We start from the raw sequence: 27,136 nt of genomic DNA, 5'->3' as shown, positions 1-27,136 counted from the left end.
CGATCAAAAACCACCAAAAATGTCATATTTTAGCATGTTGAAAAAATGACCAAAAAAATCGCATAGTATAGCCTTGCCAAAAATGTCAAAATGTGACCAAAAAAATAAAAAGGCTGAAAACAACATAGAATAGTCTGTTGAGACGCGTAATAGTGTAGCATGGTGAAGAAAAACGATCAAAAACCACCAAAAATGTCATATTTTAGCATGTTGAAAAAATGACCAAAAAAATCGCATAGTATAGCCTTGCCAAAAATGTCAAAATGTGACCAAAAATAAAAAGGGCTGAAAACAACATAGAATAGTCTGTTGAGACGCGTTATTGTGTAGCATGGTGAAGAAACGATCAAAAACCACCAAAAATGTCATATTTTAGCATGTTGAAAAAATGACCAAAAAAATCGCATAGTATAGCCTTGCCAAAAATGTCAAAATGTGACCAAAAATAAAAAGGGCTGAAAACAACATAGAATAGTCTGTTGAGACGCGTTATTGTGTAGCATGGTGAAGAAACGATCAAAAACCACCAAAAATGTCATATTTTAGCATGTTGAAAAAATGACCAAAAAAATCGCATAGTATAGCCTTGCCAAAAATGTCAAAATGTGACCAACAATAAAAAGTGCTGAAAACAACATAGAATAGTGTGTTGAGACGCGTTATTGTGTAGCATGGTGAAGAAACGATCAAAAACCACCAAAAATGTCATATTTTAGCATGTTGAAAAAATGACCAAAAAAATCGCATAGTATAGCCTTGCCAAAAATGTCAAAATGTGACCAACAATAAAAAGTGCTAAAAAAACAACATAGAATAGTGTGTTGAGACGCGTTATTGTGTAGCATGGTGAAGAAACGATCAAAAAACCACCAAAAATGTCATATTTTAGCATGTTGAAAAAATGACCAAAAAAATCGCATAGTATAGCCTTGCCAAAAATGTCAAAATGTGACCAACAATAAAAAGGGCTGAAAACAACATAGAATAGTCTGTTGAGACGCGTATATAGTGTAGCATGGTGAAGAAACGATCAAAAACCACCAAAAATGTCATATTTTAGCATGTTGAAAAAATGACCAAAAAAATCGCATAGTATAGCCTTGCCAAAAATGTCAAAATGTGACCAACAATAAAAAGTGCTGAAAACAACATAGAATAGTGTGTTGAGACGCGTTATTGTGTAGCATGGTGAAGAAACGATCAAAAACCACCAAAAAATGTCATATTTTAGCATGTTGAAAAAATGACCAAAAAAATCGCATAGTATAGCCTTGCCAAAAATGTCAAAATGTGACCAAAAATAAAAAGTGCTGAAAACAACATAGAATAGTGTGTTGAGACACGCGTTATAGTGTAGCATGGTGAAAAAACGATGAAAAACCACCAAAAATGTCATATTTTAGCATGTTGAAAAAATGACCAAAAAAATCGCATAGTATAGCCTTGCCAAAAATGTCAAAATGTGACCAACAATAAAAAGTGCTGAAAACAACATAGAATAGTCTGTTGAGACGCGTATATTGTAGCATGGTGAAGAAACGATCAAAAACACCAAAAAAATGTCATATTTTAGCATGTTGAAAAAATGACCAAAAAAATCGCATAGTATAGCCTTGCCAAAAATGTCAAAATGTGACAAAAATAAAAAGGGCTGAAAACAACATAGAATAGTGTGTTGAGACACGTTATAGTGTAGCATGGTGAAAAAACGATGATCAAAAACCACCAAAAATGTCATATTTTGCATTGAAAAATGACCAAAAAAATCGCATAGTATAGCCTTGCCAAAAATGTCAAAATGTGACCAAAAAATAAAAAGGGCTGAAAACAACATAGAATAGTCTGTTGAGACGCGTAATAGTGTAGCATGGTGAAGAAACGATCAAAAACCACCAAAAATGTCATATTTTAGCATGTTGAAAAAATGACCAAAAAAATCGCATAGTATAGCCTTGCCAAAAATGTCAAAATGTGACCAAAAATAAAAAGGGCTGAAAACAACATAGAATAGTCTGTTGAGACGCGTTATTGTGTAGCATGGTGAAGAAACGATCAAAAACCACCAAAAATGTCATATTTTAGCATGTTGAAAAAATGACCAAAAAAATCGCATAGTATAGCCTTGCCAAAAATGTCAAAATGTGACCAAAAATAAAAAGGGCTGAAAACAACATAGAATAGTCTGTTGAGATGCGTAATAGTGTAGCATGGTGAAGAAATGATCAAAAACCACCAAAAATGTCATATTTTAGCATGTTGAAAAAATGACCAAAAAAATCGCATAGTATAGCCTTGCCAAAAATGTCAAAATGTGACCAAAAATAAAAAGGGCTGAAAACAACATAGAATAGTCTGTTGAGACGCGTTATTGTGTAGCATGGTGAAGAAACGATCAAAAACCACCAAAAATGTCATATTTTAGCATGTTGAAAAAATGACCAAAAAAAATCGCATAGTATAGCCTTGCCAAAAATGTCAAAATGTGACCAAAAATAAAAAGGGCTGAAAACAACATAGAATAGTGTGTTGAGACACGTTATAGTGTAGCATGGTGAAAAAACGATCAAAAACCACCAAAATGTCATATTTTAGCATGTTGAAAAAATGACCCAAAAAATCGCATAGTATAGCCTTGCCAAAAATGTCAAAATGTGACCAAAATAAAAAGGGCTGAAAAACAACATAGAATAGTCTGTTGAGACGCGTAATAGTGTAGCATGGTGAAGAAACGATCAAAAACCACCAAAAATGTCATATTTTAGCATGTTGAAAAAATGACCAAAAAAATCGCATAGTATAGCCTTGCCAAAAATGTCAAAATGTGACCAAAAATAAAAAGGGCTGAAAACAACATAGAATAGTCTGTTGAGACATGTTATGTGTAGCATGGTGAAGAAACGATCAAAAACCACCAAAAATGTCATATTTTAGCATGTTGAAAAAATGACCAAAAAAAATCGCATAGTATAGCCTTGCCAAAAATGTCAAAATGTGACCAAAAATAAAAAGGGCTGAAAACAACATAGAATAGTCTGTTGAGACGCGTAATAGTGTAGCATGGTGAAGAAACGATCAAAAACCACCAAAAATGTCATATTTTAGCATGTTGAAAAAATGACCCAAAAAAATCGCATAGTATAGCCTTGCCAAAAATGTCAAAATGTGCCAAAAATAAAAAGGCTGAAAACAACATAGAATAGTCTGTTGAGACGTGTTATGTGTAGCATGGTGAAGAAACGATCAAAAACCACCAAAAATGTCATATTTTAGCATGTTGAAAAAATGACCAAAAAAAATCGCATAGTATATAGCCTTGCCAAAAATGTCAAAATGTGACCAAAAATAAAAAGGGCTGAAAACAACATAGAATAGTCTGTTGAGACGCGTAATAGTGTAGCATGGTGAAGAAACGATCAAAAACCACCAAAAATGTCATATTTTAGCATGTTGAAAAAATGACCAAAAAAATCGCATAGTATAGCCTTGCCAAAAATGTCAAAATGTGACCAAAAATAAAAAGGCTGAAAACAACATAGAATAGTCTGTTGAGACGTGTTATTGTGTAGCATGGTGAAGAAACGATCAAAAACCACCAAAAATGTCATATTTTAGCATGTTGAAAAAATGACCAAAAAAATCGCATAGTATAGCCTTGCCAAAAATGTCAAAATGTGACCAAAAATAAAAAGTGCTGAAAACAACATAGAATAGTCTGTTGAGACGCGTAATAGTGTAGCATGGTGAAGAAAACGATCAAAAACCACCAAAAATGTCATATTTTAGCATGTTGAAAAAATGACCAAAAAAATCGCATAGTATAGCCTTGCCAAAAATGTCAAAATGTGACCAAAAATAAAAAGGGCTGAAAACAACATAGAATAGTCTGTTGAGACGCGTTATTGTGTAGCATGGTGAAGAAACGATCAAAAACCACCAAAAATGTCATATTTTAGCATGTTGAAAAAATGACCAAAAAATCGCATAGTATAGCCTTGCCAAAAATGTCAAAATGTGACCAAAAATAAAAAGGGCTGAAAACAACATAGAATAGTGTGTTGAGACACGTTATAGTGTAGCATGGTGAAAAAACGATCAAAAACCACCAAAAATGTCATATTCATATTTTAGCATGTTGAAAAAATGACCAAAAAATCGCATAGTATAGCCTTGCCAAAAATGTCAAAATGTGACCAAAAATAAAAAAGGGCTGAAAACAACATAGAATAGTCTGTTGAGACGCGTAATAGTGTAGCATGGTGAAGAAACGATCAAAAACCACCAAAAATGTCATATTTTAGCATGTTGAAAAAATGACCAAAAAAATCGCATAGTATAGCCTTGCCAAAAATGTCAAAATGTGACCAAAATAAAAAGGGCTGAAAACAACATAGAATAGTCTGTTGAGACATGTTATTGTGTAGCATGGTGAAGAAATGATCAAAAAACCACCAAAAATGTCATATTTTAGCATGTTGAAAAAATGACCAAAAAAATCGCATAGTAGTATAGCCTTGCCAAAAATGTCAAAATGTGACCAAAATAAAAAGGGCTGAAAACAACATAGAATAGTCTGTTGAGACGCGTAATAGTGTAGCATGGTGAAGAAACGATCAAAAACCACCAAAAATGTCATATTTTAGCATGTTGAAAAAATGACCAAAAAAATCGCATAGTATAGCCTTGCCAAAAATGTCAAAATGTGACCAAAAATAAAAAGGGCTGAAAACAACATAGAATAGTCTGTTGAGACGTGTTATTGTGTAGCATGGTGAAGAAACGATCAAAAACCACCAAAAATGTCATATTTTAGCATGTTGAAAAAATGACCAAAAAAATCGCATAGTATAGCCTTGCCAAAAATGTCAAAATGTGACCAAAAATAAAAAGGGCTGAAAACAACATAGAATAGTGTGTTGAGACGTGTTATTGTGTAGCATGGTGAAGAAACGATCAAAAACCACCAAAAATGTCATATTTTAGCATGTTGAAAAAATGACCAAAAAAATCGCATAGTATAGCCTTGCCAAAAATGTCAAAATGTGACCAACAATAAAAAGTGCTGAAAACAACATAGAATAGTGTGTTGAGACGCGTTATTGTGTAGCATGGTGAAGAAACGATCAAAAACCACCAAAAATGTCATATTTTACATGTTGAAAAAATGACCAAAAAAATCGCATAGTATAGCCTTGCCAAAAATGTCAAAATGTGACCAACAATAAAAAGTGCTGAAAACAACATAGAAATAGTGTGTTGAGACGCGTTATTGTGTAGCATGGTGAAGAAACGATCAAAAACCACCAAAAATGTCATATTTTAGCATATTGAAAAAATGACCAAAAAAATCGCATAGTATAGCCTTGCCAAAAATGTCAAAATGTGACCAACAATAAAAAAGGGCTGAAAACAACATAGAATAGTGTGTTGAGACGTGTTATTGTGTAGCATGGTGAAGAAACGATCAAAAAACCACCAAAAATGTCATATTTTAGCATGTTGAAAAAATGACCAAAAAAATCGCATAGTATAGCCTTGCCAAAAATGTCAAAATGTGACCAAAAATAAAAAGGGCTGAAAACAACATAGAATAGTGTGTTGAGACACGTTATAGTGTAGCATGGTGAAAAAACGATCAAAAACCACCAAAAATGTCATATTTTAGCATGTTGAAAAAATGACCAAAAAAAATCGCATAGTATAGCCTTGCCAAAAATGTCAAAATGTGACCAACAATAAAAAGTGCTGAAAACAACATAGAATAGTCTGTTGAGACGCGTTATTGTGTAGCATGGTGAAGAAACGATCAAAAAACCACCAAAAATGTCATATTTTAGCATGTTGAAAAAATGACCAAAAAAATCGCATAGTATAGCCTTGCCAAAAATGTCAAAATGTGACCAAAAATAAAAAGGGCTGAAAACAACATAGAATAGTCTGTTGAGACGCGTAATAGTGTAGCATGGTGAAGAAACGATCAAAAACCACCAAAAATGTCATATTTTAGCATGTTGAAAAACTGACCAAAAAAAATCGCATAGTATAGCCTTGCCAAAAATGTCAAAATGTGACCAAAAATAAAAAGGGCTGAAAACAACATATAGAATAGTGTGTTGAGACGTGTTATAGTGTAGCATGGTGAAGAAACGATCAAAAAACCACCAAAAATGTCATATTTTAGCATGTTGAAAAAATGACCAAAAAAATCGCATAGTATAGCCTTGCCAAAAATGTCAAAATGTGACCAAACAATAAAAAGTGCTGAAAACAACATAGAATAGTAGTGTGTTGAGACGCGTTATTGTGTAGCATGGTGAAGAAACGATCAAAAACCACCAAAAATGTCATATTTTAGCATATTGAAAAAATGACCAAAAAAATCGCATAGTATAGCCTTGCCAAAAATGTCAAAATGTGACCAACAATAAAAAGTGCTGAAAACAACATAGAATAGTCTGTTGAGACGCGTTATTGTGTAGCATGGTGAAGAAACGATCAAAAAACACCAAAAATGTCATATTTTAGCATGTTGAAAAAATGACCAAAAAAATCGCATAGTATAGCCTTGCCAAAAATGTCAAAATGTGACCAAAAATAAAAAGGGCTGAAAACAACATAGAATAGTGTGTTGAGACACGTTATAGTGTAGCATGGTGAAAAAACGATCAAAAAACCACCAAAAATGTCATATTTTAGCATGTTGAAAAACTGACCAAAAAAAATCGCATAGTATAGCCTTGCCAAAAATGTCAAAATGTGACCAAAAATAAAAAGGGCTGAAAACAACATAGAATAGTCTGTTGAGACGTGTTATAGTGTAGCATGGTGAAGAAACGATCAAAAACCACCAAAAATGTCATATTTTAGCATGTTGAAAAAAATGACCAAAAAAATCGCATAGTATAGCCTTGCCAAAAATGTCAAAATGTGACCAAAAATAAAAAGGGCTGAAAACAACATAGAATAGTGTGTTGAGACGTGTTATTGTGTAGCATGGTGAAGAAACGATCAAAAACCACCAAAAATGTCATATTTTAGCATGTTGAAAAAATGACCAAAAAAATCGCATAGTATAGCCTTGCCAAAAATGTCAAATGTGTGACCAACAATAAAAAGTGCTGAAAACAACATAGAATAGTGTGTTGAGACGCGTTATTGTGTAGCATGGTGAAGAAACGATCAAAAACCACCAAAAATGTCATATTTTAACATGTTGAAAAAATGACCAAAAAAATCGCATAGTATAGCCTTGCCAAAAATGTCAAAATGTGACCAACAATAAAAAGTGCTGAAAACAACATAGAATAGTGTGTTGAGACGCGTTATGTGTAGCATGGTGAAGAAACGATCAAAAACCACCAAAAATGTCATATTTTAGCATGTTGAAAAAATGACCAAAAAAATCGCATAGTATAGCCTTGCCAAAAATGTCAAAATGTGACCAAAAATAAAAAGTGCTGAAAACAACATAGAATAGTGTGTTGAGACACGTTATAGTGTAGCATGGTGAAAAAACGATCAAAAACCACCAAAAATGTCATATTTTAGCATGTTGAAAAACTGACCAAAAAAATCGCATAGTATAGCCTTGCCAAAAATGTCAAAATGTGACCCAAAAATAAAAGGGCTGAAAACAACATAGAATAGTCTGTTGAGACGCGTAATAGTGTAGCATGGTGAAGAAAAAATCAAAAACCACCAAAAATGTCATATTTTAGCATGTTGAAAAAATGACCAAAAAAATCGCATAGTATAGCCTTGCCAAAAATGTCAAAATGTGACCAACAATAAAAAGTGCTGAAAACAACATAGAATAGTCTGTTGAGACGCGTATATGTGTAGCATGGTGAAGAAACGATCAAAAACCACCAAAAATGTCATATTTTAGCATGTTGAAAAAATGACCAAAAAAATCGCATAGTATAGCCTTGCCAAAAATGTCAAAATGTGACCAACAATAAAAAGTGCTGAAAACAACATAGAATAGTCTGTTGAGACACGTAAGTGTAGCATGGTGAAGAAACGATCAAAAACCACCAAAAATGTCATATTTTAGCATGTTGAAAAACTGACCAAAAAAATCGCATAGTATAGCCTTGCCAAAAATGTCAAAATGTGACCAACAATAAAAAGTGCTGAAAACAACATAGAATAGTCTGTTGAGACGCGTAATATAGTGTAGCATGGTGAAGAAACGATCAAAAACCACCAAAAATGTCATATTTTAGCATGTTGAAAAAATGACCAAAAAAATCGCATAGTATAGCCTTGCCAAAAATGTCAAAATGTGACCAAAAATAAAAAGGGCTGAAAACAACATAGAATAGTGTGTTGAGACGTGTTATTGTGTAGCATGGTGAAGAAACGATCAAAAACCACCAAAAATGTCATATTTTAGCATGTTGAAAAAATGACCAAAAAAATCGCATAGTATAGCCTTGCCAAAAATGTCAAAATGTGACCAAAAATAAAAAGGCTGAAAACAACATAGAATAGTCTGTTGAGACGTGTTATTGTGTAGCATGGTGAAGAAGAAACGATCAAAAAACCACCAAAAATGTCATATTTTAGCATGTTGAAAAAACTGACCAAAAAAATCGCATAGTATAGCCTTGCCAAAAATGTCAAAATGTGACCAACAATAAAAAGTGCTGAAAACAACATAGAATAGTCTGTTGAGACGCGTTATTGTGTAGCATGGTGAAGAAACGATCAAAAACCACCAAAAATGTCATATTTTAGCATGTTGAAAAAATGACCAAAAAAATCGCATAGTATAGCCTTGCCAAAAATGTCAAAATGTGACCAAAAATAAAAAGGGCTGAAAACAACATAGAATAGTGTGTTGAGACACGTTATAGTGTAGCATGGTGAAAAAACGATGAAAAACCACCAAAAATGTCATATTTTAGCATATTGAAAAACTGACCAAAAAAATCGCATAGTAGTATAGCCTTGCCAAAAATGTCAAAATGTGACCAACAATAAAAAGTGCTGAAAACAACATAGAATAGTCTGTTGAGACGCGTTATTGTGTAGCATGGTGAAGAAACGATCAAAAACCACCAAAAATGTCATATTTTAGCATGTTGAAAAAATGACCAAAAAAATCGCATAGTATAGCCTTGCCAAAAATGTCAAAATGTGACCAAAAATAAAAAGGGCTGAAAACAACATAGAATAGTCTGTTGAGACGCGTTATTGTGTAGCATGGTGAAGAAACGATCAAAAAACCACCAAAAATGTCATATTTTAGCATGTTGAAAAAATGACCAAAAAAATCGCATAGTATAGCCTTGCCAAAAATGTCAAAATGTGACCAAAAAATAAAAAGGGCTGAAAACAACATAGAATAGTGTGTTGAGACGCGTTATTGTGTAGCATGGTGAAAAAACGATCAAAAACCACCACCAAAAATGTCATATTTTAACATGTTGAAAAAATGACCAAAAAAATCGCATAGTATAGCCTTGCCAAAAATGTCAAAATGTGACCAACAATAAAAAGTGCTGAAAACAACATAGAATAGTGTGTTGAGACGCGTTATTGTGTAGCATGGTGAAGAAAACGATCAAAAACCACAAAAATGTCATATTTTAGCATATTGAAAAAATGACCAAAAAAATCGCATAGTATAGCCTTGCCAAAAATGTCAAAATGTGACCAAAAATAAAAAGGGCTGAAAACAACATAGAATAGTGTGTTGAGACACGTTATAGTGTAGCATGGTGAAAAAACGATCAAAAACCACCAAAAATGTCATATTTTAGCATGTTGAAAAACTGACCAAAAAAATCGCATAGTATAGCCTTGCCAAAAATGTCAAAATGTGACCAAAAATAAAAAGGGCTGAAAACAACATAGAATAGTCTGTTGAGACGCGTAATAGTGTAGCATGGTGAAGAAACGATCAAAAACCACCAAAAATGTCATATTTTAGCATGTTGAAAAAATGACCAAAAAAATCGCATAGTATAGCCTTGCCAAAAATGTCAAAATGTGACCAAAAATAAAAAGGGCTGAAAACAACATAGAATAGTCTGTTGAGACGTGTTATTGTGTAGCATGGTGAAGAAACGATCAAAAACCACCAAAAATGTCATATTTTAGCATGTTGAAAAAATGACCAAAAAAATCGCATAGTATAGCCTTGCCAAAAATGTCAAAATGTGACCAAAAAAAAAAGGGCTGAAAACAACATAGAATAGTCTGTTGAGACACGTTATATTGTGTAGCATGGTGAAAAAACGATCAAAAACCACCAAAAATGTCATATTTTAGCATGTTGAAAAAATGACCAAAAAAAATCGCATAGTATAGCCTTGCCAAAAATGTCAAAATGTGACCAAAAATAAAAAGTGCTGAAAACAACATAGAATAGTCTGTTGAGACGCGTAATAGTGTAGCATGGTGAAGAAACGATCAAAAACCACCAAAAATGTCATATTTTAGCATGTTGAAAAAATGACCAAAAAAATCGCATAGTATAGCCTTGCCAAAAATGTCAAAATGTGACCAAAATAAAAAGTGCTGAAAACAACATAGAATAGTCTGTTGAGACGCGTTATTGTGTAGCATGGTGAAGAAACGATCAAAAACCACCAAAAATGTCATATTTTAGCATGTTGAAAAAATGACCAAAAAAAATCGCATAGTATAGCCTTGCCAAAAATGTCAAAATGTGACCAAAAATAAAAAGGCTGAAAACAACATAGAATAGTCTGTTGAGACGCGTTATTGTGTAGCATGGTGAAGAAACGATCAAAAACCACCAAAAATGTCATATTTTAGCATGTTGAAAAAATGACCAAAAAAATCGCATAGTATAGCCTTGCCAAAAATGTCAAAATGTGACCAAAAATAAAAAGGGCTGAAAACAACATAGAATAGTGTGTTGAGACGTTATGTGTAGCATGGTGAAGAAACGATCAAAAACCACCAAAAATGTCATATTTTAGCATGTTGAAAAAATGACCAAAAAAATCGCATAGTATAGCCTTGCCAAAAATGTCAAAATGTGACCAAAAATAAAAAGGGCTGAAAACAACATAGAATAGTCTGTTGAGACGCGTAAATAGTGTAGCATGGTGAAGAAACGATCAAAAACCACCAAAAATGTCATATTTTAGCATGTTGAAAAAATGACCAAAAAAATCGCATAGTATAGCCTTGCCAAAAATGTCAAAATGTGACCAACAATAAAAAAAGGGCTGAAAACAACATAGAATAGTCTGTTGAGACGCGTAATAGTGTAGCATGGTGAAGAAACGATCAAAAACCACCAAAAATGTCATATTTTAGCATGTTGAAAAAATGACCAAAAAAATCGCATAGTATAGCCTTGCCAAAAATGTCAAAATGTGACCAAAAATAAAAAGTGCTGAAAACAACATAGAATAGTCTGTTGAGACGCGTTATAGTGTAGCATGGTGAAGAAACGATCAAAAACCACCAAAAATGTCATATTTTAGCATGTTGAAAAAAATGACCAAAAAAATCGCATAGTATAGCCTTGCCAAAAATGTCAAAATGTGACCAACAATAAAAAGTGCTGAAAACAACATAGAATAGTCTGTTGAGACACGTTATAGTGTAGCATGGTGAAGAAACGATCAAAAACCACCAAAAATGTCATATTTTAACATGTTGAAAAAATGACCAAAAAAATCGCATAGTATAGCCTTGCCAAAAATGTCAAAATGTGACCAACAATAAAAAGTGCTGAAAACAACATAGAATAGTCTGTTGAGACGCGTTATAGTGTAGCATGGTGAAGAAACGATCAAAAACCACCAAAAATGTCATATTTTAGCATGTTGAAAAAATGACCAAAAAAAATCGCATAGTATAGCCTTGCCAAAAATGTCAAAATGTGACCAAAATAAAAAGTGCTGAAAACAACATAGAATAGTCTGTTGAGACGCGTTATGTGTAGCATGGTGAAGAAACGATCAAAAACCACCAAAAATGTCATATTTTAGCATGTTGAAAAAATGACCAAAAAAATCGCATAGTATAGCCTTGCCAAAAATGTCAAAATGTGACCAACAATAAAAAGTGCTGAAAACAACATAGAATAGTCTGTTGAGACGCGTTATAGTGTAGCATGGTGAAGAAACGATCAAAAACCACCAAAAATGTCATATTTTAGCATGTTGAAAAAATGACCAAAAAAAATCGCATAGATAGCCTTGCCAAAAATGTCAAAATGTGACCAAAAATAAAAAGTGCTGAAAACAACATAGAATAGTCTGTTGAGACGCGTTATAGTGTAGCATGGTGAAGAAACGATCAAAAACCACCAAAAATGTCATATTTTAGCATGTTGAAAAATTCACCAAAAATTGCATAGTATAATATTACCAAAAATGCCAACATATGATAAAGAAAGGCCTTAAAACAATATAGAATAGGTTGTCAAGACGAGTCATAGTGTTGCAACTTTAAAAAACAGCGAAAAACAGAATGTCGAAAAACTGTTGTAAACGCCATGGTATAGTATGCCGACAAATTCTGACATGTCAAATAAATGGCTGAAAGTAACATATGACATCTTGGAGAGACATGTCATTATATTGCTTTTTAAAAAAAGGGCCAAAAATCTCATTATTTATTATGCCGAAAAAATTGCAGAAAAAGAAATCAATTCGTATGTTGAAAAATTTTGACGTGTGTAAAAAAAACGCCTGAATATTACATATTATAGCTTTCAATTGCAACATAGTAGTAATAAAATTTTGAAAGCAGCACCACTTCATGACAAAGCAGTCATAATAAAGGTTGTCCAAAAAGTCATCGAATAGCATGCCAAGAAAAACAATCAATAGGTCTATCAAAAAACCTCACAGTACTAGTCATGGCACGTTCAAAGATTTTGTGAAAATAAAGCCCTTTGAATGCAATTTGTTTTAATGACTTAAGTACCGAATCTCAATTACGACATCACAAAACCGCATGGAACTACGACACCATGTTAATTGCAGCTTGCAACTTTTTTTTTACTTTTTGCCTTTCACAGTGGACAGAAGAAAAAGATTTTCCCAACAGTGAAAAAACACAAAAACCCCCAAAATCAAACAAAAAAAAAAATAGTTTCAAGGATTTTTATTCTTTACCGTAGAAACACTGTACATAAATTACTTTCTCTGAGACTAATATTGATGTACGGATAAGTGGAATTTCTCAACCTTCAAAATAAAAAAAGATCAACCCATAAAACATTGTCAACTTGTCTCTGAAAAAAGATTGGTAGCATATGATGTTAACACTCTGTGTAAAGTTCCTGTTCTTTCCTTTAAAATGATTAAAGATGCCTTCCCAACCTTGTAAACACACATACACACAAAGAAAACTCCTCTGTAAGAGTACAGAGACCCACAATCAATGAGAAAACATCCACATCGATTTTTGATCTATACTGTTACTCATTAAAGTCACTGATGGCGATGCACTGTCCCTTTAAGGAGAAACGAGCAAAAACGAGGAGAGAAGCAACAATTAGTTACTACTCACAGCAACCCTGCCCCCCCAAAGCCATGACAACATGTTTCTATTGCAAGCAATACTACTACCTTTGACCGATAAAAGCACAAGGTCTATGCATTATGAGGCTGAGTCACATTTTGCAGGAGTGAAAGACTCCCAGGCTGATAGGGGATCAGTGTTTTACAGGACCAGTGAGCCCACTCGGTCCACAAAGAATCAGAAACAGCCGTGGCACCGTGGTCGCTCTGTTTCCTCACAGACAGCTGTTGATTGTAGTCTGAAACTGTAAGATTTTATAGACCTTGTAAAAAGACAGGGGATGAGAGGAGTGGTTTTAGAATTGACCAAACAGATAATAGATCAGAAGGAAACAAAAAACACAACTCAAAGTTTTGTTTAGTTCAGATCATGGTCCGGTGGTGGTGTTGGTGGTGTAGTAATAGTAGTAATAGTGGTATAGGTAATAGTATGTAAACATTTTTTTGTTCATTTTATATCCCCTTTTTGTCTGAAGCAAATGCAAGTTTATATATAAAAACAAAAACAAAAAATCCAAACAGAAAATAAGTCTTTTTTTTCCTTCGTACAAATTGTAGTCCTTTTTTGTGCCTGTCTCTCTTAGAGAGAGTCCACAACAGTTCCATTCAATGGCTTCAGCCATGAAAACAATAGATCCTATAGACATGGCTCACAGAGGTCGATAACCCAGAGCGACGGGTCACAGCTGGACCCGCACAGATATGATACCTGCAACATCTGTTAGGGATCCACAGACATTTGTTATATTGACTGCTCTGACAGTTTACAACTGTCTAAATGCTTGGGGCTCATCTAGTTGTGATGGCTGCTGAAATGCTCAGTTGGCTATTTGAACGAGTCTCTACATCCCACTGTTTCACAGCTAGATAGCACACGATTATAGCACTCAGGTTAGCCCCGCCTACCAGAGAGAGGGGGAGGGGCATGCGTGCAGGCTGTTTAAAGGCAGACGACAGGGCGAAAGAAAGAGAAGAGAAAGAAAACATAGATAGAAAAAGAAAGAGAGAAAAAGGCATTGGTCAAAAGACTGAACCTTCTTGAAGGCTCACGACGACTGTTTAAACCATCACAACTGTAGTTTCATAATGTTTCAGGTCATTTGTGTTGAAGTGATTGTTCACTTTAAATCCTACTTTACCACTGAATAAAACTAAATTGCAAACACGGTCTCTTCAGTGGCTAATTTTGAGTCTCAAGACAGTTCAGCCTGTGACATCCATTTTGTGTTAAAACTGAACTCTTTGTTAGTCTTTGACAGTCACGGGGTAGAAATTAGACGTCTGTTGATGCCGTGTTACCTCCTCCCTATCTCGCTCTGCCGTAAGAACTGCATGTTGTTAGCGCTATCGGCCAGCTCTGGGTACTGCTCTATTGACAAGACGTAGTAGCCATCGTAACCCAAAACCTTTCCGCTGCTGAGCAGCTGCCTTTTCTCTCCCTCCGTCCACAGCCGAACTCCCTCCTCCCCATCTCTCACCCGCTGCTGTTCGCGGGCCCAGGCGCTTGACAACGCTCTCTGCCTTGCATGCTCCAGGATTCGTGCTTTCTCTTCGTCCAGCGTCGTCCCGTAACGCACGTGGAGTGCCAGAGCACCGTACTGCAGCTCCACATCAGCAAAGCGCCGTGTTCTGCCATTCATCACCGTTGTAGACTGGGACACTGTGACATTCACCCCGTTTTCCAGCGATTTCCTGCCTGAGGTGAGCCGCAGCGCACTGAGGTCATTCTCAGGTAGGCTGGTCTTGATGAAGTAGTGTGTGTCTCGTCCCTCCACTGTATAATGTAGGTCTTCAAGGTAAAAGGCATTGTTTAGGACTGCAGCAACCTTGATGCAGTCTTCATTGGCAATGTTGAGAGCATTGGTCACGACGCGGCCTTGGATCACAGCAAGCATCACTCCCTTGCCTATCAGAGACTTTACAGTGGCGAACCATAGCCAGGGTTTGGCGTGGTCTGAATGACGCCGGCTGAGCTGGATTTCTGGCATGCGCTCAAAAGACAGGAAGGCCCGAGACTGACAAGTCACCTCCTGCTGGACACCTGAGATAGACTGTGGATGAGAGGAAGAGGAAAACAATGTTTGGCTTCATGTGATGCTTGCTAATGAAGACATCAAAAGTACACTATATAAAACACTATAGCATGTCTTTGTCGTTTTCAATGCTGAAAAACGTCACAGCATAGCATTTTGAAAAACACCATCATACAGAATGTCGAAAGAAACAGCTGAAAAAGTCATAAGTGTAAAAAAAAGTCATAATATGGCATGTCAAAGAACGCTGTTGTGTAACATGTAGAAAAATGTCCAAAGAAGTCACCGGTTTTGATATTAAAGAAAGTCATAGTTTGGCATGTTGAAAACACCATAGTAGCATGTCGAAAAAATGGCCAAAAAAGTCGATGTTGTCAAGTCAAGTCAATTTTATTTATAGAGCCCATTATCACAAAACATGGTTTGCCTCAGAGGGCTTTACAGTGTACATGCTGAAAAAAAGTCATTGTATAGCATGTCAAAAAGTATTGCATTTTGAAAAAAAGGCGGAAATATTCAACTTTTGTAATATCAAAATATTCCATAGTTTAGCATGAAAAAAAGAAAAAGGAAAAAAAACAGTTGAAAAGATTGTTTTTAATGTCAAAAAGTCATAGTACAGCACGTCAAAAATGGCATGGTATAGCATGTCAAATTAACAGCTGAAAAATTGATGTTTAAAATCTCGAAAAAAGTCATATTCTATAATGTTGGATAAAAGTCAGAATATTTGTATAGCATGTGGAAAAAGTATATCAAGTATTGCTAGCTGAAAAAAGTCATGGCATTGTATGTGTATGTAAAAAATCTTGGTATAGCATATCGAAAAAAATTGAAAAAATGGTAAGTATAGTATAAGTCACAGTACAATTCTTGGAAAAAAGCATACAGAATAAGTCATTGTATGGCATATTGAAAAAAAGCCATAGTATAGCATGTCAAAAAAACTACAAAAAAGTCATAATATACTATGTCGTAAAAAGTCATAGTATAACTTGTCAAAAGAACTGCAAAAAAGTAACAGTTAAGTATGTCAAAAAGCCATAGCTTAGTACGGTGAATAAACTACAAAAAGTCATAGTATGTAATATGAAAAAAACATAGTATAGCATGTTGGACAAACAACAAAAAAGTAATAGTATGCATGTAAAAAAAATCATAGTATACTACATCAGAAAACCATAAAAAATCCAGTCATAGTCTTAGTGTCGTATGTTTAAAAATCTCATAGTATATCAAAGCCATAAAAAGTCATAGCACAGTATGTCGAAAACAGAATAGAGCATGTCAAAAAGGTCAATGTATTGTATATCGAAAAGTCATCTTATAGTATGTTGAAAAGTCACAGCATCGTATGTAAAAAAAAAACCTCATAGTACAACATTGTTAAGAAGTCATAGTAAATCATGCAGAAAAAACGTACAGAAAAGTCAGAGTATAGTACTGTAAGTTGTCATAGTATTCTGTTGTAGTAAAAACTTAATCTAGTGTGTTAAAAATCGTGGTAGTATGTAGTAAACCCATTGTATAGCATGTAAAAAAACATCATAGTGTAGTATGTTCAAAGAAACATTGTAGTACACTATGTTGCAAAATGTAATAATATAGTATGTCAAAAAGGTATAATGGTATATCTAAAAATATAATTTTCTAGTATGTCAAACAAAGTCATAGCATAGTATTTAAAGACAAATATCCCACTGTATAACAAACTAAAAAAATCTTATAGTATGTTAATACAGATACAGTATGTCAAACTAAAACCTACGAGTTATAGTTTAGTATGTCGGAAAAAATGTCCAAGCATATAAAAATAAAATCAGGAAAACAAAATCAAAATAAAAACAACCCTCATAACAGACAGAAAAATGTCACCGCAAAACTGTAAAACCTGAACAATAGTGATTATGTGTGCTGTATATTCTTATGTCACCACAAATCTGATTAAAACTAATTATTTTTAGTTAGAATCATATTCAGTTTGTAGCTTTTACTTTTGCTGTTGCTTTGTTGTTTTTCTAAATAATATCTGTAGGTGTATGTTACTGTTATGTGATATACTGTAGGTGTACTATATTTTCGTTCTCCTCTCCAGGGACTGTGGGAGAAAATGAGATTTCTGGCTGTATCTTTGGACAATAACAGTTTGCTGTTTGTCTTTATTGCATTTGCTGTTTGAGAAATAAACCAGAATAAACTAGAAAGGAACAGCACTGCACTTCAGCGCTAAAAAAAGACATTAATAAACACACACACACACACACACACACACACACACACACACACACACACAAAGTGGTATATTCATATGACTATTTTTGCTGACAAGCAAAAAGGAGTTTTACTATTTGTGCGTGTGTGTACATGTGTGGGCTTGGCCGATCAACACCCCTGTTGCTTCTAAAGTTCCTAGTGCGAAAGGCCATTACTGCACTCAAATGGCAAAAATAAGTCCAGTTCATTCACACTTCAAATAACACTGTCAGTCGGTCCAACTCTCTCTCCTCTCCCTTCTCATTTTCTCCCAATCCCTTTCTCAATCTGCCACATCTATTTTTGTCCCAGCCTTCATTAAGCAGTGTTCATGTTGGTGTCTTTATTTCTCTAAATTTCAGCACATTCGCTCACTCTGTGTGCACAAGTGTGACTTCCAGATAACCTGTCCACCAAACAACTGTATGAATAGCAGCCGTTACTGAGTGAGTGTGAGAAATGAGGAAGGAGCAGAGAATGCAGCTTTAAGCAGAGAAAGGCGTGAATGATTGGTTTTTGCAGGATGACTCCTCTCCTCATTATTCTCACTCCATTTCATCCTACAGTTTCCTCTTTTCCCTCCATTTCCTGATTTTCCTTTCTCTATGAATGCCAGGTTGTCTCTTGATTTCCTCATCAGCTCACCATCCCGTTTTATCATGTTTTTTAACTGCTTTGTTTCCTTGTCTATTTTCACTTTGTAATTTTCATCTCGATTTTCTGAACGTCTTTTGCGCCACTACTTTCTTCTACATTTAAATCCTTTTCCTTCCTTTGCACATTTGTATTCATGTGCATGAAATGAACCTTACCTGATTGTAATTTTACAGTCTGTAATCATTTGAATATATTTGTGCTTGGCTGCACTTAGTTTAGTTAGCAGAGTTACAAATAGCATCGTACAAATGTATGATATCTGTAAAATGTACGTTTTGTTTTTTTTTTAAAAAAAGATGCATTATTGTATTTTTTTTTCCCTTTTTTTCTGAGTATCAATAGGTATGCAGGTAAGCATAAAGGTAAGTGGTACATATAGATAGTCCTGGGTAGAGGTAAGTTTTAGAAATTAATATGGTTGTTTGAGTGACTTTGGTTAATCTATTATTTACCAACAGGTAAGTGCAAGTATAAAGTAAAACGACAGTATAGTTCAGTGGTAGGTTTAGAGATGAAATGTGAAATTTCGCGCAGAAGAGCTTGACTGACTTTGACAAGAAATTACAAGACGGATAAATTAAATTAGATTGTTTGTTGTAATTAAGACCTCACAAATTAAAATTTGAGACTGACTTTTAAGGCCTAATATTTATTTATGAAACTGAATTTTAGACATTTTAAGACTTTTCAAGGAGCTGTTTTTTCTGTGTGTGGAGTTAACAGATTCACATTGTCCTACCTATTGCAGGTGAAATCTTAATTGTTAACATATATTTGATTGTCTGAATTTAATAATAATAATAATTATAATGATAATAACTTTATTCATTTAGCACCTTCATAAACAGTTGTTCAGTAAGTGCTTTGACAGACAAAGTTAAGGCAGGAACACAGGAAATAATAAAATAAACATTAACAAACATGCCAGACAGAGAGAGGTCTATAAAAGTCACACAAAACGGCAAGAACAAAATGCTTATACAAAAGGTCAATAAGAATGAAGCAAATAAAAGGAATGAAAGTGACAATGCAGGCAGACCTCAAAAGGCAGTTAAAGCACTCAATGAATAAAAAATTAGAAAATAAAAGAATAAATGCAATAAAAGATGATAAAAAGAATATACGAAATAAAATAAGAAGACAACATCACATCAGTGGGGTTAAAACAAGATAAAAAGATAAAAACAGATAAATAAGAGATACATGAACAAGTGTAGAACAGGAACAGGAAAATGAATGAATAGAGGAACAGAGATAAAATAAATCGATAGATAAAGGCGACATCATATAAAAGGAAGCCTGTAAAAGTGAGAAGTGATTTAAAAGATCTCTGTAACCTCTCATCCTTTACAGGGCAGCTGGAGCTGATCCCAGCTGATTTGGACAAGAGACACCCACCAGACAATCAGGGCTGACACAGACACAGAAAACCATCTACACTCACGTCTACGTCTGTGTATGGACAATTTATAGTCAACCCTGCATGTCTTTATGTCTTTGTGGGAGTAAACCAGATAAACCAGAAAACAAAACAAAACAGAAGACTCCACACAAAAGGGAAGCAAAAGAATGCTCGAAGGTTTGAGCTGCATTTTCCGCTCCTATAGTTAAATGTGCATTTGCTCATCAGCTATGATGCATATGCCAATGTTTCTACTCAGGAATAAGTCTTGTCCTAACTGCTGCTAACGCAACAGTGTCTCCTAAGTCAACTGCATCTGTGGTTCTTTCAACCTTTCTATATAAGAGTCATTGGAATACTCACAGGCAGATCATCCCACAGTTGGCTCTTTTTCATCTCCAGCGACGGCTGCGTCAGGTCAAACTTGGGAATGGGGAATCCTGGGATTGCGTTGTGGAGATGGAAGCCGAAAGTGACCAGCCAGATATTGACATCTATAGAGAAAGAGAGCAGTGGATGTAACAAAGAGAAGAAGTAAAAATGTTCAACAAGGTTAAGCTGATATGGGAGAAGGAATGTGGACTGTGTTGAATACGTGTTCTGTCCAATCATTTTCCACAAGTTCAGGCTTTTGGAGACAGTTTTGTTGAAAGAATTTGATTAGATATTTCGTAACCTCTAAGTTAAAAAGTATACAGGCAGGTGTGATGGAAAGAAGTCTATGCTGGAAGAAATGTGGCAGATGATTTCCACATATGCTGGGGCTGTCCAGCCATTCGATCATGTAAGCACGAAGTAACAAGCAACACAAAACATATTCACTATCTATTTGGGCAATATTATAGCTCATCTTTTGTCCCAAAATAAATATGAACTAAAGATATTATTAGCTGCCAGCAAGAAAGCTGTAATATAAAAATGGTTAAAGGCTGAACCTCTAATAAAGATTGACTGGATAGCTGTTGTTACTACTATTCAAGGAATGGAAAGAATAACTTTTTAATCAAATTTACCAACTGATAAATTCCTGCGGTACTGGGAAAGATGGAGAGAGTATGTGACCTCACAAGATGATCACTGAATATTTACCATATAAAGAGACTTGAATATCCATCAGTGCAATTGCTTATAAATACAAAGGGGACCAACTGTTTGTACGTTCTGCAGTGTTTAACTGTATTTCAATGTTCATTTGGAAAAATAAAGTATAAAAAAAGAGAAGTGAAAAAAAATTGAAGAGTGGGCTCAAGGCATGTTTCTTTGATAATCTGCTCTCAATAAAGGCACAACCTGAAAAAACTGTCACGATAAAGACAGGCTTTCTAAATTTACTTTGCCTTGTTATAATAATTCCAAGCAAACCTGCTGTTCTCTTTACAAACATTAAATGACTCACATTGTTGCAACACGTTACTGCAAAAAACCAATAAAAACTCCTGCTTCAGTTTCTTCTGATGGACCATCTAGACAGAAAAAAGTGCCTTCTACCTCTTTAGTGCTTTTATACTGGTAACGTTTTCTTGTTACCTGTGACATATTCTTTGACCTGATGAATCTTGCTGATGGGGTTGTTGCCGCGGAACATGTAGAGGTTGAAAGGCTGGGGGTCTTTGCCAACACGTGTCCATGTGCTGATGTCAGGAGTCGTCCACCTTCATAACAAACACTCTTGTCAGATGTGACAGTGACAAACCTGGAAAAGCATTCTGTTGTATGGAATAACCTCTAATTCTTGGACTGAAAGGGAGCGAATACCTTCCAGCAGGGATGTCATAGTCTCTGTCTCCGAAATGCAGCAGTCGGGTCAGAGGGTCATACAGGCCTCCATGGAAACCAATTACCAGCACAAAGTCCGGGTTGGAGTCAAAGTAAACCTCACCGTATGCCGTGTACTGCACCTACACACACACACACACACACACACACACACACACACACACACACACACACACACAGATTTATGATCTGCTATGAAGACACAAAATCATTTCATAGATACAGGATGTCCACAGGTATAAACAAGTTAAATTTAGTATCAAACATGTGATGCAAATACAAATGAAAAATGTAAAATGAAAATGCACAAATATTAAGTGAAGACATAGATGTCAGTTCAATTGATTGGAAAGGTAAAATAACACTAATGATACTCTCTGTTGTTACTGCTCTGCATGCGCAACTGCACCACCTTGACCCCAGGGTCCCAAGTTTGAACAGCGCAGTTTGCTTTGTAAGCATCTCTAAGCACTGGCTTTAACTACCACAAATGATCATTTTTTTCGATCACTGGAGAATAAAATACAGGCGTTGTGTTGAAGTGTGTTCCCACACCATATAGTTTCCCTCCTTTTAAAATAATGTTTCTCGTAGAGCCACCACCTGAAATTCATGTGGTGATGTGACTAACAAACTTTTAAGACCCATCCAATCTGGAAATCAGATCATTTAGAGCAGTTTAAGACCATTTATTTGCAAATGTGTATTTAATACATTTTACAACACTTTAGAATTTTAACAGATACACTTGCTATGCAAAGAAAACTAAAATTAGTGCCTTGTGGTTGTGTGCCCCGCAAACATATCAAGTCCCACTCATAGTTTACATCCATGTCTATGAAAACATGGATGCTTCACACACATCTTTCCCCCGGCAGCACAGAGGGTCTATACAATATCTGTTAATTAATATCTAACAGCTTAAAGATGGGCACCCAGATTAGTATCACCAATTCAGTATCTCACCAAATGTCTCCCCTTCTGTTCCTGAGTAATGTCATTAAATATTGGCCAGAAAAGTGATTTTGCAGAGGTCAAGTAGATGTCACAGTAAAACTGACCTTTGATCTTTGGATATAAACTGTAATTACTTCATCTTTTTATCCCATTTGACATCTGTCTGAAATTTTGTCATAATAAGCATTTGAATTCTTGGCCAGTTCATCGTTGAGACCAAGTGAATGTTTGTGCCAAAAGTGAAGAAATTCCCTAGAGTTGTTCTCGCATTCACAAAAATGGGACTTGCGCACGGATGTATGGACAAACAACCCGAAAATGTAACAAAAAACATTCACACACACACATACCTGTTTAAGCAATAGTCCATTGTTGCTAAAGACAGCCAGTGGCGTCCCAGTGTTATCACAGGCAATATAAAATTCCTCTCCACTGCTGATCTCCATAGCAAACACATGGCCCTGTGCAGCAATAAACATTGCAATTAGACACATTATGAATACAGAAATAACAATTATGCTGATGAGTTTTATTTTAGCTGTTGTATTCTAACTTCACGGGAGGGCTGTAAAGAATGACATCACCCTTTTTTATTAATTGTTGTGGGTCTTGCTACTGCTGCTTATTCAATAGCCACATTCATCACAATGAAACAAGTTCATCTCTGGCTGTCACTGTGTTACATGTTTCCTAACCTGTGAAGCATTTAAAGTACCAAGAGATTTGGGAGGATAATATAAAGTGGGGCTGCTGCAGAGGAAAAAAAAACATAACCTCTCTAATTGAGATGCTGTACATTCACCATGTTTTCCCTGTGGTTACTGGAGGGAAACCTGCTGCACACAGACTATCATAAATCAAAAAGTTGAGAGTGAAAACCAACAGCGGCTCATAAATAGCAGTAAGTGGCAGCTCTGGACTCCTCCACATTCAACGCCTGTCTCTAGCTGGAGATTCATACGGAGAAGAAATCCCCAAATTTTTACAGACTTAACTTGCCAAATTCGACCAATTAACTGTATGTTCACAATAATGTCACCATATTTAGAATCACTTTCCCAATTTAGCTACCTGCAGATCGTAGTAAAAGGATGTGATTTCGGAGCTGGAGTGGTTGTAGACATGGGTGATCCTGGTGGGGTAGTTCAGGTCAGCGTAGAAGAACTGCAGGTGTTGGCCCAAACTGTTTCTAGAAGCCACACGCCGACTCAAACCATCGTAACGATACTGGATAGTCCAGCTGGCCGCTTTGCTGTAGACACGAACTAGAAGACCTGAATTATAGATAATAAAAGAAAGAATGAGGATGTGGAGAATGACAAGATAAAAAGCACCCATAAAAAATCTATACATTGTGGTGTTAAGTCAGCTAAAAACTGGGGTTAAGGAAGAGCAACTACATAAAATGTCAAACTTTTGCGGCCAAGTTAAGCCATTTAATTGATCGCATGTGATTGCTCGTGATTGCTCACATTTAACTACGAGTAACAACAGCATTCAGAGTGCCTATCCACCTCTGAGTGAGCCTATGCAATGGCTTGCTGTTGCTACGACATTGGCTGGAGGTACCTGAAGCTTTGAAATAAAGCCAGGGTGAGTGTCTTTTCAAACAAGCAACACATTGCTTAGCCTGTTTACTGATGACAGGAACAGGTTAGGACATCATCATTGGGAAACGCTTAACAATACGATTTTTGGTTGCTCACTTTCATCTAGTCCTGTGAGGAGGTGTTATTGTGACCATGATTCTCATGGATGGAAAAAAGAGACCTGAATACAGTGTTGGAGGTGGGGCCTGTTGGAGGTTCAGTGGCGAATAAAGCCAAAAATGTTTGACTTCCAGGGTAAAAAATTACCCACATATTCCCCATGGTCGGACCCATAAAGAGGGTGTACTGTAGACTACGCCTACTGAGGAGATTACTCTCTTGTATGAGGCTAAAATGATTTAAATGTTTGGCTCTAGACTATTGAAATATTATTGGAATAAATGGATCGAATCCCGATATAAAAGCAGGTCTCTCACATTCTACGGCAAAGTCTTTTTTTGGCCCCACCTGACGGACTTGGAAGTTGTAATTAATAGTTTGTCCACTATGTGGACTGGCTTCAAAGCCTGGCGATGCTCCTGGGGGCTTGTTGAAAGTGACTTGTAGTAGCATGATCCCAGCTGCTAGGAGTTCAAGAACCAACCCTGCTGCTAGTCACTACATCATCAAGCTTTTCGCTCAGTGTAATTCATAAGAACATACAGATGAATGACACTGTGGCACTTTCTGAAGGGACTGGGCCTTCTTATGCTATGGCAGGCAATTGCAATAGTAATCCTCACCTTTGGAGTTGTATTCAAATATCTCAGCTCCTCTCTGTCTCAGAAAACCATCTTCATCCAGCCTGTACTGAACATCTCCCAGACGAGTGATCCTGTCCCTCAGATCGTAGCGTAGAGGAGTTAAACGACCACTGTTGCCAGGGTTCAGCAAATGCAGGTTCCCATTCAGGTCATAATTATACCTGGAATACCAGAAGATTATACTATTAGTTTTAAACATGATCAAACGATGATGCAACTTTTTCAGTTTTGATGTCATGATCCTACCGCCACATCATCTTCTCGTTGAGGGAGACCGTCTGCAGCTGACCATCAACATCATACTCATATCCATATTTGGTTGTGTTGGCAAACGGTCCAATCTTGATCTCCCGCTTTGTGACTCGGCCCATGTTGTCATACTGAATGGTGATCCAGTACATCAGAGACCTGAAGATCTCGTATTGGATCTCCTTGATGCGGCCGTGCTGGTCGAAGTGTTTGGTGTAGGTCATCACTGCCGTGGAGATGATCTAATATGAGAAGAAAACAAGTTCAGAAAACCAACAGTTTACTTTCAACACTGACAAAGAGCCTGTTTACAGCTGGTATCAATATGCATCTTGGGTGATTTAATCACTAGTGGGCTGCGTTAAATATACGTGTAAATGACCACCAAGATGCAATGCGATCCAATCACTCAAACTACTTGCAGAGGTGGTCTGGGATGCACCTTCTGTAGAGTAAATGCTAATGCGTCCTGATGTGTCCCCGAAAAATACTACATCATCAGTGCAAATGCAGGATGTGGTAACTGTTCTGGTGACAGTAAGCTAACACATAACTTCCCTACTTTACGAAGAGTTCAACAAAACGTTGCATGACCGTCCATCATTTTGTCCTATGGATAATGATGTGTTACAAGAGTATAACCATCAGTGGGGTCCTTTGACCTTCTAGCACAGTGGCTCCCAACTGGTCCAGTCAAAGGGTCCAGACTTATCTTTAGTTATTAACTCAAGATCCACACATAAATTACCACATATTCAGTTGCACAAAACATAAACATGTTGGCGTAGAACACTAAGAAATAAAACATATTGCAAAAATAAACAGACTTAAACAGCACTTCAAAATAAAAGCTCTGTGCTGAAAATTCACTGTATATTAAAGTGTACCGCAACCTATCAATTGGTAATGACTGATGCAACATAAGTCGTGTAGGCAGTGACAAAATCCAAACACAAACGGTCAGCTGGAAACACACGATAGACACAGGTATGAACGGCAATGTGTCTTGGCTGTCCACTTGTGTTTGGACCACAAAAATGCATGTTAATACCAGGTATAAACTTGCTAAAAAAAGCCCTGCTGATCAGATTTCAACAGAGAGACTGGAGGGAGTATAAATGACTGACTAGGCGAGACAGGGCATTAAACAAGTGCCAGCCGGGATAGTGTTTTTATCCTGCTTTGTAGACACAAACACATTAACGATTGGTTCTGTTGGGGGAAATCAAGCGAATAGCTCAGGGCCTGTGTTTATCAGCATCTCAGAATCACTCCTAAGAATTGAATTGAAAGTTAAACTTGGACTAAAAACAGTTATTTAAGATTTCAGGGCTCTTTTTCAGTGAGTAGTAGGAGCTCTCATTTGAGAAATGTTTGGTTTGTGTGGTAAAAAAGAGTCCACTGATAGCCTGCTGACACTGTGGCAGTAAACATTGTTATTCAACAACTAACTGAGTGCTGCTAAGGGAGATAACCTGCTTTATCCAGTCTGGTGCAATATCATAAAAATTAAAATTTTTGTTTTTGCTTGTATGTGATGGATAATATGGAAGTCACCTGGTTTCACCTCATTACTTCTTGCCTTTTTTCTCCTTCTCAGAGGTCCATGTTTGCATTCCAAAACAAAATTTCACTCGTGCATTTGATTTATTGGGGTCTTTAACATAAGTTGTTTGCAAAACAAACAATCTGAATCAAAATGAAAGGTACATTTATTGGTCACTGTTCTTGAGGGATGCATTCTACTTGCAATTTGCATAACATAATGCATCATTCTGTCATATCATCAGTAATGTAGAAAATGTTGTGATATGAAGTCATATCTCCTACCACAAGGAGTAACTTGTAATGCAAGGTGCAGCTGTGTAAAATGTCAGGGTGCAGGGATGAGGGAGGATCAAACAGTAAAGTCACACAATTACGTTTTTTTTACTTG

General features: G+C 35.8%; 1 protein-coding gene across 2 annotated transcripts in view; it reads right to left on the bottom strand.

The window, feature by feature from the left end:
- Nucleotides 1-13,086: 13,086 nt before the first annotated feature.
- tenm3 (teneurin transmembrane protein 3) overlaps nt 13,087-27,136 on the bottom strand; it is a 266,761-nt gene continuing 252,711 nt past the window's right edge. For both annotated transcript variants that reach the window (XM_042484304.1, XM_042484305.1), the window contains 8 exons: nt 25,198-25,442; nt 24,931-25,112; nt 23,670-23,872; nt 22,949-23,059; nt 21,621-21,763; nt 21,393-21,517; nt 20,229-20,359; nt 13,087-15,571 (listed from right to left, as the gene is read on the bottom strand). In XM_042484304.1, coding sequence (XP_042340238.1) covers nt 14,816-15,571; nt 20,229-20,359; nt 21,393-21,517; nt 21,621-21,763; nt 22,949-23,059; nt 23,670-23,872; nt 24,931-25,112; nt 25,198-25,442 — 1,896 coding nt within the window. In that variant the 3' untranslated portion in view covers nt 13,087-14,815. The remainder of the gene's footprint in view (nt 15,572-20,228; nt 20,360-21,392; nt 21,518-21,620; nt 21,764-22,948; nt 23,060-23,669; nt 23,873-24,930; nt 25,113-25,197; nt 25,443-27,136) is intronic.

The sequence above is a fragment of the Plectropomus leopardus genome, chromosome 4, assembly GCF_008729295.1.
Source record: "Plectropomus leopardus isolate mb chromosome 4, YSFRI_Pleo_2.0, whole genome shotgun sequence".
NCBI classification, from domain to species: Eukaryota; Metazoa; Chordata; class Actinopteri; order Perciformes; family Serranidae; genus Plectropomus; species Plectropomus leopardus.
The sequence above is the reverse complement of the archived record's forward strand: the minus strand, read 5'-3'. Positions and strand labels throughout refer to the sequence as shown.